The 15,874-nt window shown below is 33.3% G+C and overlaps 1 protein-coding gene across 5 annotated transcripts in view; it reads right to left on the minus strand.

The window, feature by feature from the left end:
* The window catches only part of LOC128554332 (uncharacterized), a 39,796-nt gene that overhangs the window by 13,340 nt on the left and 10,582 nt on the right, over positions 1-15,874 (minus strand). For 2 of the 5 annotated variants that reach the window (XM_053535603.1, XM_053535602.1), the window contains exons 5-15: positions 10,705-10,865; positions 10,319-10,434; positions 7,883-7,953; positions 7,354-7,509; positions 6,876-6,923; positions 6,459-6,623; positions 6,089-6,180; positions 4,379-4,435; positions 3,687-3,872; positions 3,243-3,350; positions 162-266 (exon numbers count right to left, since the gene is read on the minus strand). In XM_053535603.1, coding sequence (XP_053391578.1) covers positions 3,818-3,872; positions 4,379-4,435; positions 6,089-6,180; positions 6,459-6,623; positions 6,876-6,923; positions 7,354-7,509; positions 7,883-7,953; positions 10,319-10,434; positions 10,705-10,865 — 921 coding nt within the window. In that variant the 3' untranslated portion in view covers positions 162-266; positions 3,243-3,350; positions 3,687-3,817. Of the gene's footprint in view, positions 1-161; positions 267-3,242; positions 3,351-3,686; positions 3,873-4,378; positions 4,436-6,045; positions 6,181-6,420; positions 6,624-6,875; positions 6,924-7,353; positions 7,510-7,882; positions 7,954-10,318; positions 10,435-10,704; positions 10,866-15,874 lie in introns of those variants that run through there. The other 3 variants (XM_053535605.1, XM_053535604.1, XM_053535606.1) reach the window with 3 other exon arrangements.

A 15,874-nucleotide genomic window follows, 5' to 3' on the forward strand; every position in this document is an offset into this window, starting at 1 on the left:
AGGGTCGGCGCTCCCGTAAACCAGAAAATTAAAAAATGCTGGCCTTACTATGAATGGTATTGTCGGTTGCAGAATAGGTGAACCAAACAGTAAATACTTCAAAATCATCATGATGACTACTTAATTTTACTTCATTTTAATTTAAGACTGTATAAGCATACTTGTTCTTTGTCAATTCTGATGGGTTTATCTTCTTGTCCTTTCTTGAAAAACCAGACCTTTGTTACTGGGTCGTTGTCCTTAAACCCGTAGTCCAGGTTCACCACCTTAAAATCATGCAAAAAGTGTTGTTAGGAATTACAGTTAAAATCAAATCAAATCAAATTTATTCAAATCGCTGTAACCAGCTAAATAGATATATCAAATATACTAATCGAAACGTCTAACGCTCCCTCAATATTTTTGGCAATATATTTATACACACAATTCCAATTATAACTTCTATCAAGTTTCTCAGACATTTGGACAAATATGTTATTAAAACATATCAAAATTCAACAACATCAAATTATGCAAAGACATCAGTTCGTTCATTTGACGATCACTACCCATTTTGAAAAAAAAGTCACTTTTATAAACCGAGCAAATATCGTTAATAATGATCCAGAGGTGCGGAAATTGACTTTTGACTTATATGTGGTCAAATATCAAAACAAATTTGTACTTATATCAAGACATGGAAAAACAAAGAAAATATTTGTTTTTTGACACTTTTTTCTTGTCTTATAACGCGATTCGCTTGTTTCTACATTGTACCCATTAACATTTTATATGCGATTTCTAAAAAATGAATATATTTGTTTGTTTGTTTTAGGTTTAACGCCGTTTTTCAACAGTATTTCAGTCATGTAACGGCGGGTAGTTAACCTAACTAGTGTTCCTGGATTCTGTACCTGTACAGACCTGTTCTCCGCAAGTAACTGCCAACTTCCCCACATGAATCAGAGGTGGAAGACGAATGATTTCAGACACAATGTCTTTTATCAAATCGTCACGGAGAACATACGCCCCGCCCTGGATCGAACTCGCGACCCAGCGATCCGTAGACCAACACTCTCCCTACTGAGCTAAGCAGGCGGGCCCTAAAAAATGAATTGAGGCCGTAGATTAAATAAAATGATACCATTGCATCATTGGATTTTGCTGAAATTTTCACGTATTTTCCAACATATATTTCGACATATGTAAGACACTTCACAAATGTACTGTTAGTAATATGACAGATATTGATAAAGATATCGAGGGGGCGTTTAAAGTTTCATTAAGTCTAGTTCCAAGCCTAGCTTAAATTGTTTAATGAGTTTTGTGGCCGGCCAAGTTACATTTCAGCTACCCACCAACACTGTATTTAGAGATATTTAGTGCTCACTTCAAATTCCACACTATGAGATCAACTAATGATAAGAACGCCCAGTGATGTATGCTCTCACTGAGCACGGATCTTTACAGTAACTCGCGAAGCAAGATTAGATAATCATTGTTGTGGATCAACTTTAAAATCAGAAACACATAATTGTATATTCATTTTACACAAAGAAATTCTTAAAGAGTGAAAACACGTAGCATTGCAGATGCTACGCTTTCAAAAACAACAACTGAATATCATGATAGCAGGATTTAAATATGGAACCATCTGGTAAATATGGGAATTTTAACAGGCGACATAGATTCCGTTATTTTGAAGGATTTGTTAAAGGAGGGCAGTGACATTTCTTTTTAACTAACCCTTCACATAATCATGTTGCTAACTGACAAATTGACATCACAATTTTGACATTTAAAAATATATTGTGCATTCTTGCATGTTCATTCCTCTTTCTGGTATTCAATTTGGTCACATCATGCCGTCTTTATTAGTCTAAGACATTAATCTTTTTTTCGGACATGCTGCAACCGTGGTAACTTACATAGTGCCTTCCTCGTGTGTCAATGACGAATATTCACTTATGACGAAAATGGATGTGGTTCCTTAAATGGGCGAATGCAACAAGCGTATAAATATAGCTATGGGTTGCACTATGCAATTTAACCCTAATATACTGAAGCAAGGAATGCCATGAACTCTTCCGGTAAAATTTAAAGTAGTGGCTTCACGTCCAATTACCGGAAACATTTTTCTTGCAGTCCTGTGACCCGACGCCTTAGCAATCATTTAAGGGTAAAAATAGTGCATGATCATAATTAAATTGTTAGAGGTATGTATTGCTTTTTAAGACATTTTGTATCTCAACCAGTGATTTGTCGTTGACTAAAATCATTGTTTTGAGTTCAGGTGCGAAGGAATTATATCACAAGGGCGCATTCTGACATTATTACATGGCTAAACACATAATAAGACACTACGTGGTCCAGTCAACACAAAACCTTGACACGATAACACAGTTTTTTAATGTAACAAGATACTATGTGAACAAGTTAACATCGCACTTTGACACAGTAACAAAGCGGTTGAGCAGAAAAACATGCACGCTATATGGACAACGAACCTAAAATCTCCCGACATAAGACAACTGCGTCGTTTCACATTAACGTGTCAGATAGTGGCATGGATATGTTAAAAAGAGATAAGAGACTGTTCCACTTTTTATGACACACTTTTTCTTGACAAATGTACCTAATTTGCATATCGAATTGTATATGCCATGTAGAACTGTAGTTATGATATTTCAGTTAATGCAGTTCAGACGTTCTCTAGTATAAACAAAACATGTAAGTTAAAAAGAAGGGTTTCTGATATCTTTTGAAAATAACCCACAAAAACAAACTGTAGTGTATTAGTTAATATGGATACTAACAACGCTCAATTATTTCCCAGAAAACTTCAACAATAATAGAAACGAAAAGAAGTTAAATCGACAGGAAACACTGACGGGTTTCAAGCCACACAGACACAATTTATGTTGAAATGATTTGCTATATGCTTACCCCGGGTTTCTCCCGGGTTCCAGAGTAAAATCAATGACTTTCCGGAAGCCAGCTTCCTAAAATAATTCACAACGACTAAGGGTATGTGATACCAACCAAGAGTAGGTGATACCAACCAAGAGTTATGCAACCAAGTGCAACTACAAATGCTTCTGGTATGGGTCGATGTACTTGTTGTCTTGTATATGCTCCCTATTTAACTATATACAAAGAATGTAGGTGCCTGTATATTCAATAATCAAAGTAAAATATGAGGGGAAGAGGGAGTGGGGGAGGCTATCATGTAGTCATAGAATTAACAAATAATAAATGCTCACATCGATTTTTAGGAATACTGAGGAATCTGTTGGATCGATCTGTTTCCGTTTCTGATTGATTTTGTCAAACAACGTTTTTTGGACGTCTTTCTTCTGTATCCATCCTTTCTGTAAAATAAGGAAAAATGTCTACGTAAGAGCAGTAATTGTAATATCATTATGTTGCTCATTGAGTTGCCAACAATTTCTGTAAAACGAAGGAGTATGAAGCTTAAAGGGGTTTTGGATTCGAAACATTACAAAAATTTAGCAGTGTTTGAAAAAACAATAAACGTTCTCAACAAATAAGATAGAATCTTAGTGATATTGTGACCTTGTCCCAAATAATAACTGTCAAAAATAAAGCGAGATACATTTTAATGACATTCAGGTTAACACACAATGTCTTCCCGCCACAAGTGTATTTTACAGTTCATCAATGATTCGTGGATTGTGTAATTTTACCTGTTCAACATCAATTTGAGTTTGAATGATGCATTTGTAGAATTCCCTGTGAATAATCCTGTCTAATATTTCCCTAGATGTCTTCAAATCATCACTAGTGGATCGCTGTATCTGTTGCAGAATATCGTCGGTCAATGAGTATACGCCTTCATGTCGTGAATGGTGTCAGATATCGGGAGCTGTTCTCTTTACAAAGGTAATTTCAAAGCATTCAATATTATTTGTATCATTATGTCTATACTATATTTTTATATTTACAATTTAAATGCTTTTCCTTAAAGATGAAGCTACTTACAGGTGATGCATACCAATTCCCATAGATTTTGTGTCCAACCCACAAGGACGGAGTATTCTGGAGGGCACAACGCTTGAATGCTTGCGATTGGTCGCCAGAAAAGCGTGCATTATCTCCGAAGGTGATCATGAAAAGCCTACGTTTTAACGGTTGCTCAAAAGCTGTTTTGATTAGAGATTTATTTCTCTAAACGTATTGAACATTGAATTAAATAGATCAATGTAAATAAAAAGAGAATTAAAATAATAAAAAAGAGAAAGTAAAGGGATCAACTTAAGGACTGACTGGTGGTTACGTAGGTTCAAAGAACTTCATTGGGTTACCTCTGTTATAATGTTGTGACGTGCTTTAAACAAATGCATATATCTTTTGAAGCAAATGATTTTCAATGATTTACCCTTTTTCCGAGGCAAAAGTAATCTTTCTGTTAGCAGCAAGCAAGGCATCACGTATCCTAAAATGTTAAATTTGTCCAGGTTTTCAATATTGTATTTTGTAGTGCATAACTGGTTTAAATATGCATAGTCAAACAGTATAGAGCGCTCAAATCAACAATTAATTGCACGGCTTTATCTGTTTTTAACAAAGGGGCTAGAAAGTGTATATGCATTTTTAGAATTCCGTTTGCAATAACTACACCAAGTATGACTTCCACCAAGCAATAAAATAACAAACAAGGAAATTCTATTAAAATCGTAGTTTCAATCAGGGATCATATTTTCAGGTTATTTTTTCTAACAAAGAAATAAGAGGAAATATCGATGATTATCTGAAAAGAGTCTTCTAATCCTATGAATTTTACAATCTTACCACTAGGGGAGAATTGTTTTAAAACAAATGTTGTCACAGATATAAACTTACAATTATCCCAAAAGAATTGAAAAAAGGGAAATTCTATAGGTCGTCCAATGCGCAGGCTCAGTTTGATTGAGCCTGTTCATGGACGGTAGTATGATACCGTCGACGTTCTCTAGACCTTGGTTGAGCAGGACTCAACATGTGCACATGTAACAAGTACCAAAATGCAATTTAGAGACATCCACAGATGAGTTCTTACGGCGGTGTACATGGAACGTTCAATGATACAGTAGAGTGCAGTTCCATTAAAAGCGGCGTATGGCCACCATTTAAAATAATAGACAATCCCTTAAAGAGAAAACGATTGGCAGAACTAAATAAACTAGAATTAAGAGAGGATTACCGAAGTTATGAAGCTTGCAATATCACATAAACTGTCAAAAGGCAAAATTAAAAAGCAGACACCATATCCGAAGGGTTATTAAAAATAACCGAAATTACGAAAGTGGGCGTATTGGAACAACCCAATCCGAATTGACTAAACAGTACCACTTACACATTAATGGTGTCGTATAGATGAACAATCTGGAAAGATCGAGATTGAATGTACAGGTATGCTTTTTATGACCTCCACACGGCACAAAATTCATCAGTAAAAGGTATACTAGACCCAAATTTCATATTTGAAAACATGAAAATAAATACTACCAGTAATTTATGTAAACATAGAATAAACAGATTTATGTGTATTAACACTGATAAATTTGGTTGATAATAGTACACACGGTATACATGTACAGCTGAAACCAGTATAAATGTGTACTATCATAAAAAGACTGGAAGTTTTTATTTTACACGATCAGCTGTTACTACATGACATTTGATTATGAATGTAGCTCTATATAGACAATTTATTTATATTTTAGTGAAGTTGAATACATCTAATGAGGATTATCTGCATTTGAAGTAAATATCTTAATATAAAATATTTCAATGAAAGATGAGCAGAATGCATCTTTAAGACCCAGACGAGTTGAAATAGTCTGAAATATTTTTCTGATTTTGTCCTTCCATTTTATGTTTCCACTGGAAGCTGTTTGAATTGCACATACAATGCTAGCAAAACAAAAATAACCCACTGCTTGAGCAACAATGCAGACAGAGAAAATGTTACTCACTTGTTCTATCATAATTATATATTTAACATTTTTAGTTGTACCTTGGAAATGCAGAACATATCTACAGCATAAAATGATCAGTATTTACGTAAATGGACTTCAATTATTCCCGTCAATAAGATATTATTTACATCAGTCCAATGATATTGCGTGTCTTGTGTTGATAAGCTCTTTTGTATAAGATCATCCTGGAGTAAAACATGTCATACAAGTTTTCTGCCGCCTGAAATCAGATTGTATATTTAACTAAAAGCTATCAATGAACAATGTTCCGATAATCAATGGGAAGCAGTCCGATATCTTTTACAATAGCTGAGGAAACAATCATGTTTGCATGAAATGTGGTATTCGTGTTAACATGAATCTAAAAAAAATCTCTGAAGTTTTGTAGTATCATTCTTGAAACACTTTTTTCCTGTTAATATTTCATTGTGTAAAGTATAACAAAACAGTGAAGTCTAACCTGAAAATAAAACCTTGACTTTTTCTGGATCGGTTTACCTTTTCTCTGTAGCATATTTGTTTTCGTCCTTCTGCTACGAGTACTTTAGCGTGCTGAATCAATCTACTGTGCTGGAAAGTAGTTTTCAGCCCCATCATTAAACTGTCCCGGGCAAGGTAGTCCCATCTGTCAACGTCGATTCCATTGACACCGTTAGCTACTACCTATAAGGACATGAAAAATCTTTACATATATATATTTTATGAACTGTTGCTAAGAAGTATCAGTTGCGCTCGATGTGTTAATGTGGGGTTAGATTACTTCGCTGGATGAAATTATAATTTGTAGATAATTTTTCTTATACAATTACATTTTTAAAGCATACCTAGCAAGTTAAAGTTCTGTAAAATATATTGTGATGTGTTCTAGCAATGACAACAAGGCATTAACCTTTTAAGTGCAGTAAATAAATGTACCTCGTATAAAAAACTCTTGTTCTTGTTTCTCCCTCTATATGGCCAAACCTACAATAAACTAAACAAATATCATTAGCCGAAAACAATGAATTACAACCGTACAAAATGTACAGATTGATAATGTTGAGCTTCTGCTGAACAACATCATAGTGCAATTAAATAAGTTGGATGCGACGCAAATAAACCATGTCACGCTGGAATCAACTTCATATTAAAAATGACCAAATGATGAAATATATCAAGTCATATATAAAATAACCCGACAGGCGTTTAACCGCCTGGATGTATTTGCAATGTTTTAAATAAAATATACATGCTTCACATGATATGTCGTATGAAACAAAAACACTATTTTCAAGTTTTAACAGTAGTAAAAATCACGTCACCTGCTGCGGATTTGTTTAGTTCAAAACAAGTAGTCAAACGAACGTAAAATCGGATTTACAGATTCCGGAAAGTCATTTATACGTATACCTACCTGTGCATCTAAGTCTGCGGGAACACCAATTAGTTCTTTAATGAATTCTATATCACTTTCTTCAAAGCCAGGTATCATCTGTCGGAAGTACTCACGAAGTTTACCCTCATTATCTCGCAACATGTATTCAAACATCTTCACAGAAGCCATCTCATGCTGAAGTATGTATACTATAACATCTTGGCAACGCGTAACAAATATGCACTATATGAATTTCCTGCTTAAAGTGCAAAAAAGCTATTTACTGCAGTGAATTTGAAACTTAAAGTGAGAAAAGCAAACAAATTAACCCGAATATTGAAAAGCGTAAAAATAATCAAATTAACCAAAATAAAAACATGCATTCACTGATATCGGTAACATAAATTTCTGTAAATACGAATGCTCTTAATATATCTTTTGAATAAGATTAAAGTAGATTTATTACATCGGAAAGTTTTCATATTTCTGTTTTAAAGATAATCTGTATGTTCCTAAAGATTCAATCAAACTTAAACGGGATAAAAAATTCAAACTTAAACGTGATTACCTTCCATTTACTGTCTGGAAAAACAGTCGGTATGAATTTGTGTTCAAACACATGGGAAAATGGTCCCTGACCTACACAGTGAGAATTAAAGTGCAGTATTAAGACTAGGAGTAAAATGAAGAAACGACAGAGTAATGGCACTATCATTTTAATGTCAACGTAAGGCATGTAAGGACGTCAAACAAAACCACCTTATTAAGTACGGGGTAGACAATAATCATGAATCCATCTGAAAGCCGAAATACCAAATTTCAAATAACGACGTGACGCGTCAGTAATTATAAACTGTGTGTGTTCGTGCGTGCGCGCGCGTGTGTGTACTTATTTATTATCGCGCCGGTAACCTATTTGGTCCATTCTTCAACTTCTGAGGAAGCTACCCTGGTTCTTTAGCGTGCCAGGGTGGTTTCCAGGGTGGTTGTAAAGCACCCATTCACGGAACGCTTATCCAGATGTCAGATATTTTCAGTTTGAAAATCGGGGTATAGGACATACAACGCTTAATTTTGCGGTTCCTAATTTATTGAGAAATGTAAACAAATCAAAATACTTGTATTACCAGTGATCAACAACCAGAGACAACTTGCGTAATAAAAGCTGGAGTAACCAGCTATGAACAAAGGGCTAACGCGTATATACATGGCTTAGAGTGGTGAGCTTGAATTAAATTATTTTGAATGTAATGCAGCACCTAAGTTGTATCATCCACCAGGCTTCTAAAACATTCATTTGGAAAATAACATTTTATTCACAGAATTAGTCTTTCCATTTTTTTTCTAATTACGTGTCCTTGATCAGAATGCCAAATTGATTTAGTACAATTTCTTTAAAAAATGTCTCCACTATTTTTATTCAGGAGGTTGCACTGTTTTCCTTCCAAAGGATCTTTTTACAGATTTTTATTAGTAAATTAAATGTATAGCCGAGGAGCTTATATCTTGTTAAACGGGACTGAAGAAAAGACAAATTTACACATTTGATCAAAATTTCTAATCGGTCACCTCACATCTACGGATACAATATATATTATCGTCTAGATATCAAAGAAATAATATTATACTTATTAAGATAAAAGTAGTAGTATAGTCTCAGTAAACGTGCATTGCAAAATACTAGATATTAACAGAGTCACAAAACTTAGAAGCAAAACACCTCAAAAACAAATTAATTTTAAGTTTCTGTCAATCATACGAACAGGGCATTGAGGACGTTAGAAGACATTTCCAAACTGAACTATACCAAATTCCATGAGATGGAACGTTATTATTCAACGTTTACTTTCGATCATTTGAGCTGTTGATATTTCCAATGGAAAAGTAATGCATTAAATCATCTGCAAATTACAAAAAGACACTTATAATGTATTATTACTTTTCCATTGGAAATGTTCAAAATTAAACACTGAATGATAATTGTCTAACTAATTTGTAAAGTAAAAGAGCATAGTTTAGGTTTTGATAGAAAGTCATCCATTTCAACATGCAGTTTTAGCTGTACATTTACTATTTTTTCAAACTTATATATATATATTAAAAGTAATTTGAAAATGTAACTTTCAAAATGCTCAAACAAACTTTCAAAAAAATAGTTTATTTTACCATTTTGATAACTGATTTCATTTATATCACGATAGAGCATATATAATTATACACCAGTCATGTTATTTCATGTTTTAATGTGATTAGAGAAAATTCTATTTAAATTAAAATGATAAGTCTGCACTTCCATCCAAATATAGTACAATCACTAAAGTAAGTACATGCAGAAAAATGCAAGATCTAAAATAAATATTTGAAATATAAAAGTGACCAATTAGCATTTTGTGTACATGATAACAAGAGCTATCACTCGACTATTTAAAGCCCTTCCACCTAATACTAGCTTAAATACAAAAGCTTTGGCAACATATTCAAAGACATGTGTGAAGTTTAAAAGAAGATTGCTTCTGAATACCCTGCTTACAAGCAAAACTTTAACACGAGATTCTGTTATGTAACTTGTCCTGTGAGGTCATCTTATAATACCAAAGACATTTGTGAAGTTTAAAAGCAGTTGCTCAAGCGGTTTCTGAGAACACTACTTAAAAGCAAAACATCAACTGAAATTTTAACTTGAAAAGGGGCATAACTTTGACAAAATAAAAGCTTGAGTTAATAAACTTATTCTGAGCTGCTGAAGAAGACATGTTTGAAGTTTGAAATCATTTGGGTATGTAGTGTCAGAGAAACCTGCTTATATGCAACACTTTAATCTTTGTGACGCGGACACCAACACTGACAAAAAAGGTGATTACAGAAGCTCTTTTATTTGAAAATTTCAAAAAGCCGAGGTGAAAATGCTAGTCAACTGAATGACTTTGTTCGTACAAAACAAAATGATCACTTGTGTTGGCGTTTGTTCTGACTTTTGCAGTGAATGAAAAATCAATAGTTTTACCAAGGTCATGACAGAGCGCGGCTATTTCCACACACAGAATATCTTTCGTTGTAATATCTAACTCTGGCTGGCGTTCTTTCAGTACTCTCAAAAATTTACCAGCCAAGTGACAAACCCTGAAACGAAAATTGAAAGCAACATAAGGCTTTTCTTTTTAATTGTACAATATTTTATCAGTACAATGAATACCTTTAAAGGATACAACTGAATTTTTACAAAGCATTCAATATTTATACCCATGGCAAAATTCAAACTTACAGTGTTGCCTGATACACTTCTTTTTTGTTGACAAAATGCGAACATTCACAAACTGAAAAAACATTTACATTTTAGTAAGATACTGTCATAAATGAGTCCGTGTTCTGTTTCAAGTGAATGTTACTTACCCAATCGAATGCTCAAATCTGTTATGACTGGCGCCAGGGTAGACCAAGTAACAGGTCTCTAGCTGTTTAATGTGCCTCAATCTTTGGAACTGTGGTGTGTCAATAATCTTAACGCACAGGGGATGTAATTCTATTTGACCATACAGTGGGTCGTTGAATACCTACTCGGATAATAATATTTAGAAACATATTTTTAATACATTTTATAGAATGCAAAATACCTGTAACAAAGAAATGCCTAACATAATATTAAACTCGTTTTAAAACAAGTAATGTGAAAAAGTCGATAATTGTATAACGTATCACAGGTTTTTGCTTATTTTATTCAGTAACTATATGCCGTAAACTGAGACTGATAGTGGTGTTTTTTAATCGCCAAGGCAAGCATTAATTCTTCGTTTTATATAAATATTTTTTATATCTTTGTAAAGGGAAAAGAATAACGAACACTTCAATAGGAAAATAAATATTGTGCGTTCATTCTAAGGAAAACAATATTTGTTCAAAAACAATCCTTCTTTGTTTCTATTGGAAAATATCAACCAGATAATAATTCGATATCGCCCAGCCAGGTATTTTCAAAGGGTATAATTTTACCGATAAGACAGCAAATTTTACCTAATTGTTGATCATGATAAGCCTGTTTAGGGGCCATTAAACGTGACAAAACAACTCAGTGTGAAGAATTACAAAAACGTTTGGTTCTGCATGTTTTACAAATGTTTTTATACCCAAATAAATCTTGTTCAAGCTTTTTTTTTGTTTCAAACTTGTACTTCAAGCAATTTCGGAGGCAAACTTTTACTTGTAAAATATTTTTCCACTTTCGGAACATGTTGATTGTTTTACATGTACAAAATTTGTCCTGCTCAGGGGTGTACATTTTGTGCAGCATCACGCGGTCCTTTGATGTTTTAAAATAACAGTTTGTTTGATAAAAGCCTTGTCATATTTTCATGAAAGTTGGTAGGAAGTATTGCGTGACGTACAATTGAATTCACTGACTTTATTAAACTCTGTAAAACGATCTCATTATCTAATTATTTGAAAACAATTTTAACATGTATTTCTATATTTCAGGTTGAAGACGTTTTTCCATCATGCAAAGCTATTAAAGGTCCTTAAATTAGCAAACGAAATGTAAGAAAGTGCAATAAACGGTGCATGAAGAAGTACCGGACATGTATAATAAAAAAGAAACAAAACAAAAAAAAAAAAAAAAAAAAAAAGACAGAGATGCACTATTTCCACTCCAAGATTCGTAAAGTGCAGAATTTCGTCTAAGAGGCACATGCCTTTTTCGCCTTTCGCCATTAAAAACTCCTAAACGAAAATGTTTTGCAAATAATGTACGATGGACTGCCCAAAAATTAAGTGGTATTTATAAAGTGGAAACAGTGGAACTAAAAGATGGGATGGGGAATATTCTACATCAAATATTTCATGTAATTTGTTTAAAGATACCTTACAATGGTATGACTACAAAACGAGTTCTGCAATGATATATTCTGAAGAAACTAAAGAATTCTTCTGGACCGGCCAGATATTATTGGGAGGACAATTGTCAGATTTATGCGTGGCTTTGCCCATTAATGATGTAGAGTATTTCCCATCGGTACCAAACGTGTCAAAAGTGATGTCGCCTCTAGTTTGTTAATACTTCTCACTTTTACCATCGCCGGCATATGTATGATTGCTTATTGAATGTACACTTTCAATTGTTTTTCGATCTTATTTGAATGATTTTCTTTTGTAGTTTCCACTGATTCCTCTTTATTAACATCACTTAAGATTTGGATAGTCCAGTTGAAAAACGTTTTCGTTTTTTTTTAATAGCGAAAAAGTCATGAGTCTCTTAGACGAAAATCTGCACTTTATGAAACTTAGAGAGGAAATAGTTCATCTCTTTTTCAAAAAAAAAAAAAAAAAAAAAAGATTAAGCATATCCGTCACCTCTTCATTACGCCGTTTTATTGCACCTGTTTTGCTTTTCGTTTACTAAATTTAAAGACATGCTTTATAAATTCAACCTGAAATATGAAGGGCATTAAAATTATTTTCAAATTATTGTTTAATGAGATCGTCTTATAGAGTTTAATAAAGTCAGTACATTCAATTTAAGTCGACATTGCACACAAACAATTTTCATGAAAATATGACAAGGTTTTTATCAAATCGAACTTTTATTTCAAAACATCGAAAGGCCGCGTGATGCTACACAAAATGTATAACCCCAACCAGAACAAATTTTGTACATGTAACACAATTGATATGTTCCGAGAGTTGGACACTATTTTACAAGTAAAAGTTTGCGTCCGAAATTGTTTGAAGTACAAGTTTGCAACAAAGAAGAGATTGAATAAGAATTTTTGGGTATGGAATCATCTATGAAACATGCAGAACCAAATGTTTATGAAATAGTTCACAGTTGGTTGCTTTGCCTCGCTCGTTTAAGGGTCACAGAACAGGCTAGATTGATCAAAATAATTAAAAATCGGCGAGAAACGAGTCAATTGAAATATCAAAACATGCAGATGACCATTTTATACCTTCAATAAGTTCGATAATTCGAAATCTACGACGCTGAAACGCGAAACCGAGTGTGACATAGACATAGAATTGATGCATGCACATATCCGTAGAGTTCTAAATACCATAGAAACCCACTTACTGATGAAAAGTAAACGAACGTGCGATAATTTTAGTAAATATCCGTCATCTTGCAAGTTTGCAACCTTTTCGCTCGCTTGAAGTAATTGTGCAACCACTTCATGTCCTGCCCCTTTGTTAAAATCATTCTGATATCTATATCAAGAATCAGTTAATTCTTGAAGAAAACTTTTGCATGCCATTACGTTTATCTAAACATACATGGAAGGCTTTCGACGAATGCTCGATAAGAAATCCGCAAGATATAACAAACTAATCAAACTGTCTGCTAAATTACATAGGTATTTTTATTACCTGTGTCATGAGAAAAATCAAAGACATTGAAAAATGCGGAATACTATTGTTATTTGTGTTTATACATGTATCGAAGCTAGTGGACTAGGTAGCTCTGAAGACGTAGTATTCAATTCATTAATGAGTTTTTCACTTCATCTTGAGCCAATTCAGTATATTTGTCTAAATTTCGTACATCATTTACTTGAGGTTCTAAGTTTTAGTATTCACTTAGGGACTGACGTAATTGTGAGATTTTTGCCATGAAAATGTCAGCAAATTTTTTGGCCAGTGAATTATTAGACTCTCATTGAGGTATTGGGTTTTCAAATTTTGTGAAGTTTGTTCAGATACTAATGCATACAGAGTCTTGGAATCACCTTTAGCGTTCTCTATCTTTTCACTGAGTGTGTTTCTCTTTTGATTTAACATTTGATTTCAAAATTGTATTCGTTTCTTACTGCTTTATACGACTCAAACTGATATATTTTACCGTAACGCCTCCATGCACGCTCGGGCTTTCTAACTGATTGTTCTCTAAAACAGGAGGTGCTCATTCAGGACATCCTCTATTTCCGATTCAAACTCGTTACAACATAGTGTTCAGATAAAAAATTTCCAGGCTCACATTTCTCTACATGAACACCATTAAGTAACTCAGTAATGACTAGATCCAAGCTATGTCCTCTTGTATAAGTACTGAAATCAACATGTTGTTCCAGGCCCATTGGTACTAGAGAGTACTTGAAGTTAGTAATATCACTGTTGTCACTGTTAATATGCAAATTGAAATCACCCATCATAATTAAAATTTCATAATATGGTAAAATGTTCTGGTGAATTAAAGGATTAAACAACGAACTGGTTACAAGTTGACAGAGCCTGAGGTCTATACACGCTTTGTGTATGATCAAATTTTCGAAAACGGGTTTCCAAATACCATATTCAAAGCTTCGAACAGTACCTTGAGTTATCCTTCGCAAACTGATCGTGTATAAATATTTCAGGGGTTGAAAAAGAGGACATTATTCTAAGTGACGAAAGCAGAGGTAAAAAAAGTTTAAGGATGAAAATGAATTCTCGAGTAAGGGTAGCAATTACTATGAAAATGGTAAAATAAATGACCTTTTAAGTAAAATAAACAATATTAAATGTGTTTACAGTAAAACATTTGCAAAATTAAAGAGTAGCAAAGTAAAAACTATGCATTAGATCTTGTTTATAAAACTTTCTTTGCCATGAGAACATAATTATGACAATTCTGTTAACTTATTAGTTTCAAATATTCGGTAAAAAGTTAATGCATTACTTATATAGTCCATTTACAACTTTATTACATAATAAAACAGTTTTACTTACTCCATAATGGTTAAAATACCTGCGTTTTGTAAGTATGTTTGTTTCAATATACTTATCTTTGTCTATCCATCTTTCATTTGTATATCAGTGTATACAGGAGTCGTTCTTTGAATCTGGATTTTCCATTTGGATTTTTTTTTGCTGAATTTGTTTCGTTGAGGTATTATCATAGGTTTCTGTAAGTCACTGTTTTATTTGAAAAAGCTAAGTTATTGAATGTTCCATCAAATAATGTATGAATTAAGGCTTAGGTTCAGATTTACAAATATGAAATGAACAAAAGCGTGTTTATATGACAACTGAACAGCAAATAAGACATGTTAATTCTTATATTAAAGAATTGTTATTTTACTGACATATGTGTTAGAATCAGGGGAAAGGACTAAAGGAAGGAGTCAACCTTCCAGATAATTCAAAGTTTCAAAAACGATGCTATAGTTCTCGAACCCTAACACGTGTGTATTTTTATATATTTGCAATAATGTTCCAGCACTGAAATTGATAAAGATAGTGACTTATCTTATCTTATCTATAAGTGCGCCATATGGAATTTTTGACAGATTGCAATATGCAATTAAATCACAGGAAAAACAATAATTGTGAAGAAAAAAATATATTTTAATGACTTTTGTTTTATAAATTTGACACGATTCATTCATAAAAAGAGAATATAATGCTTAAAATGAACGTCTTACAATTGTTGGTTACAGAACAACATTTTTACCAACAATTGACCTTTTTCTGTACATGTTTTACCATACTGACTCTTGCTGTCCTGTTCTACTGTAAACTAATAACTTATCATTAAAAGTCGCCCCGCCTCCCACCCTTTAAACAAACCACCCTTTTTAAAGAAATGAAATTAAAC

The sequence above is a fragment of the Mercenaria mercenaria genome, unplaced genomic scaffold (assembly GCF_021730395.1).
Source record: "Mercenaria mercenaria strain notata unplaced genomic scaffold, MADL_Memer_1 contig_4947, whole genome shotgun sequence".
Classification (NCBI taxonomy): Eukaryota; Metazoa; Mollusca; class Bivalvia; order Venerida; family Veneridae; genus Mercenaria; species Mercenaria mercenaria.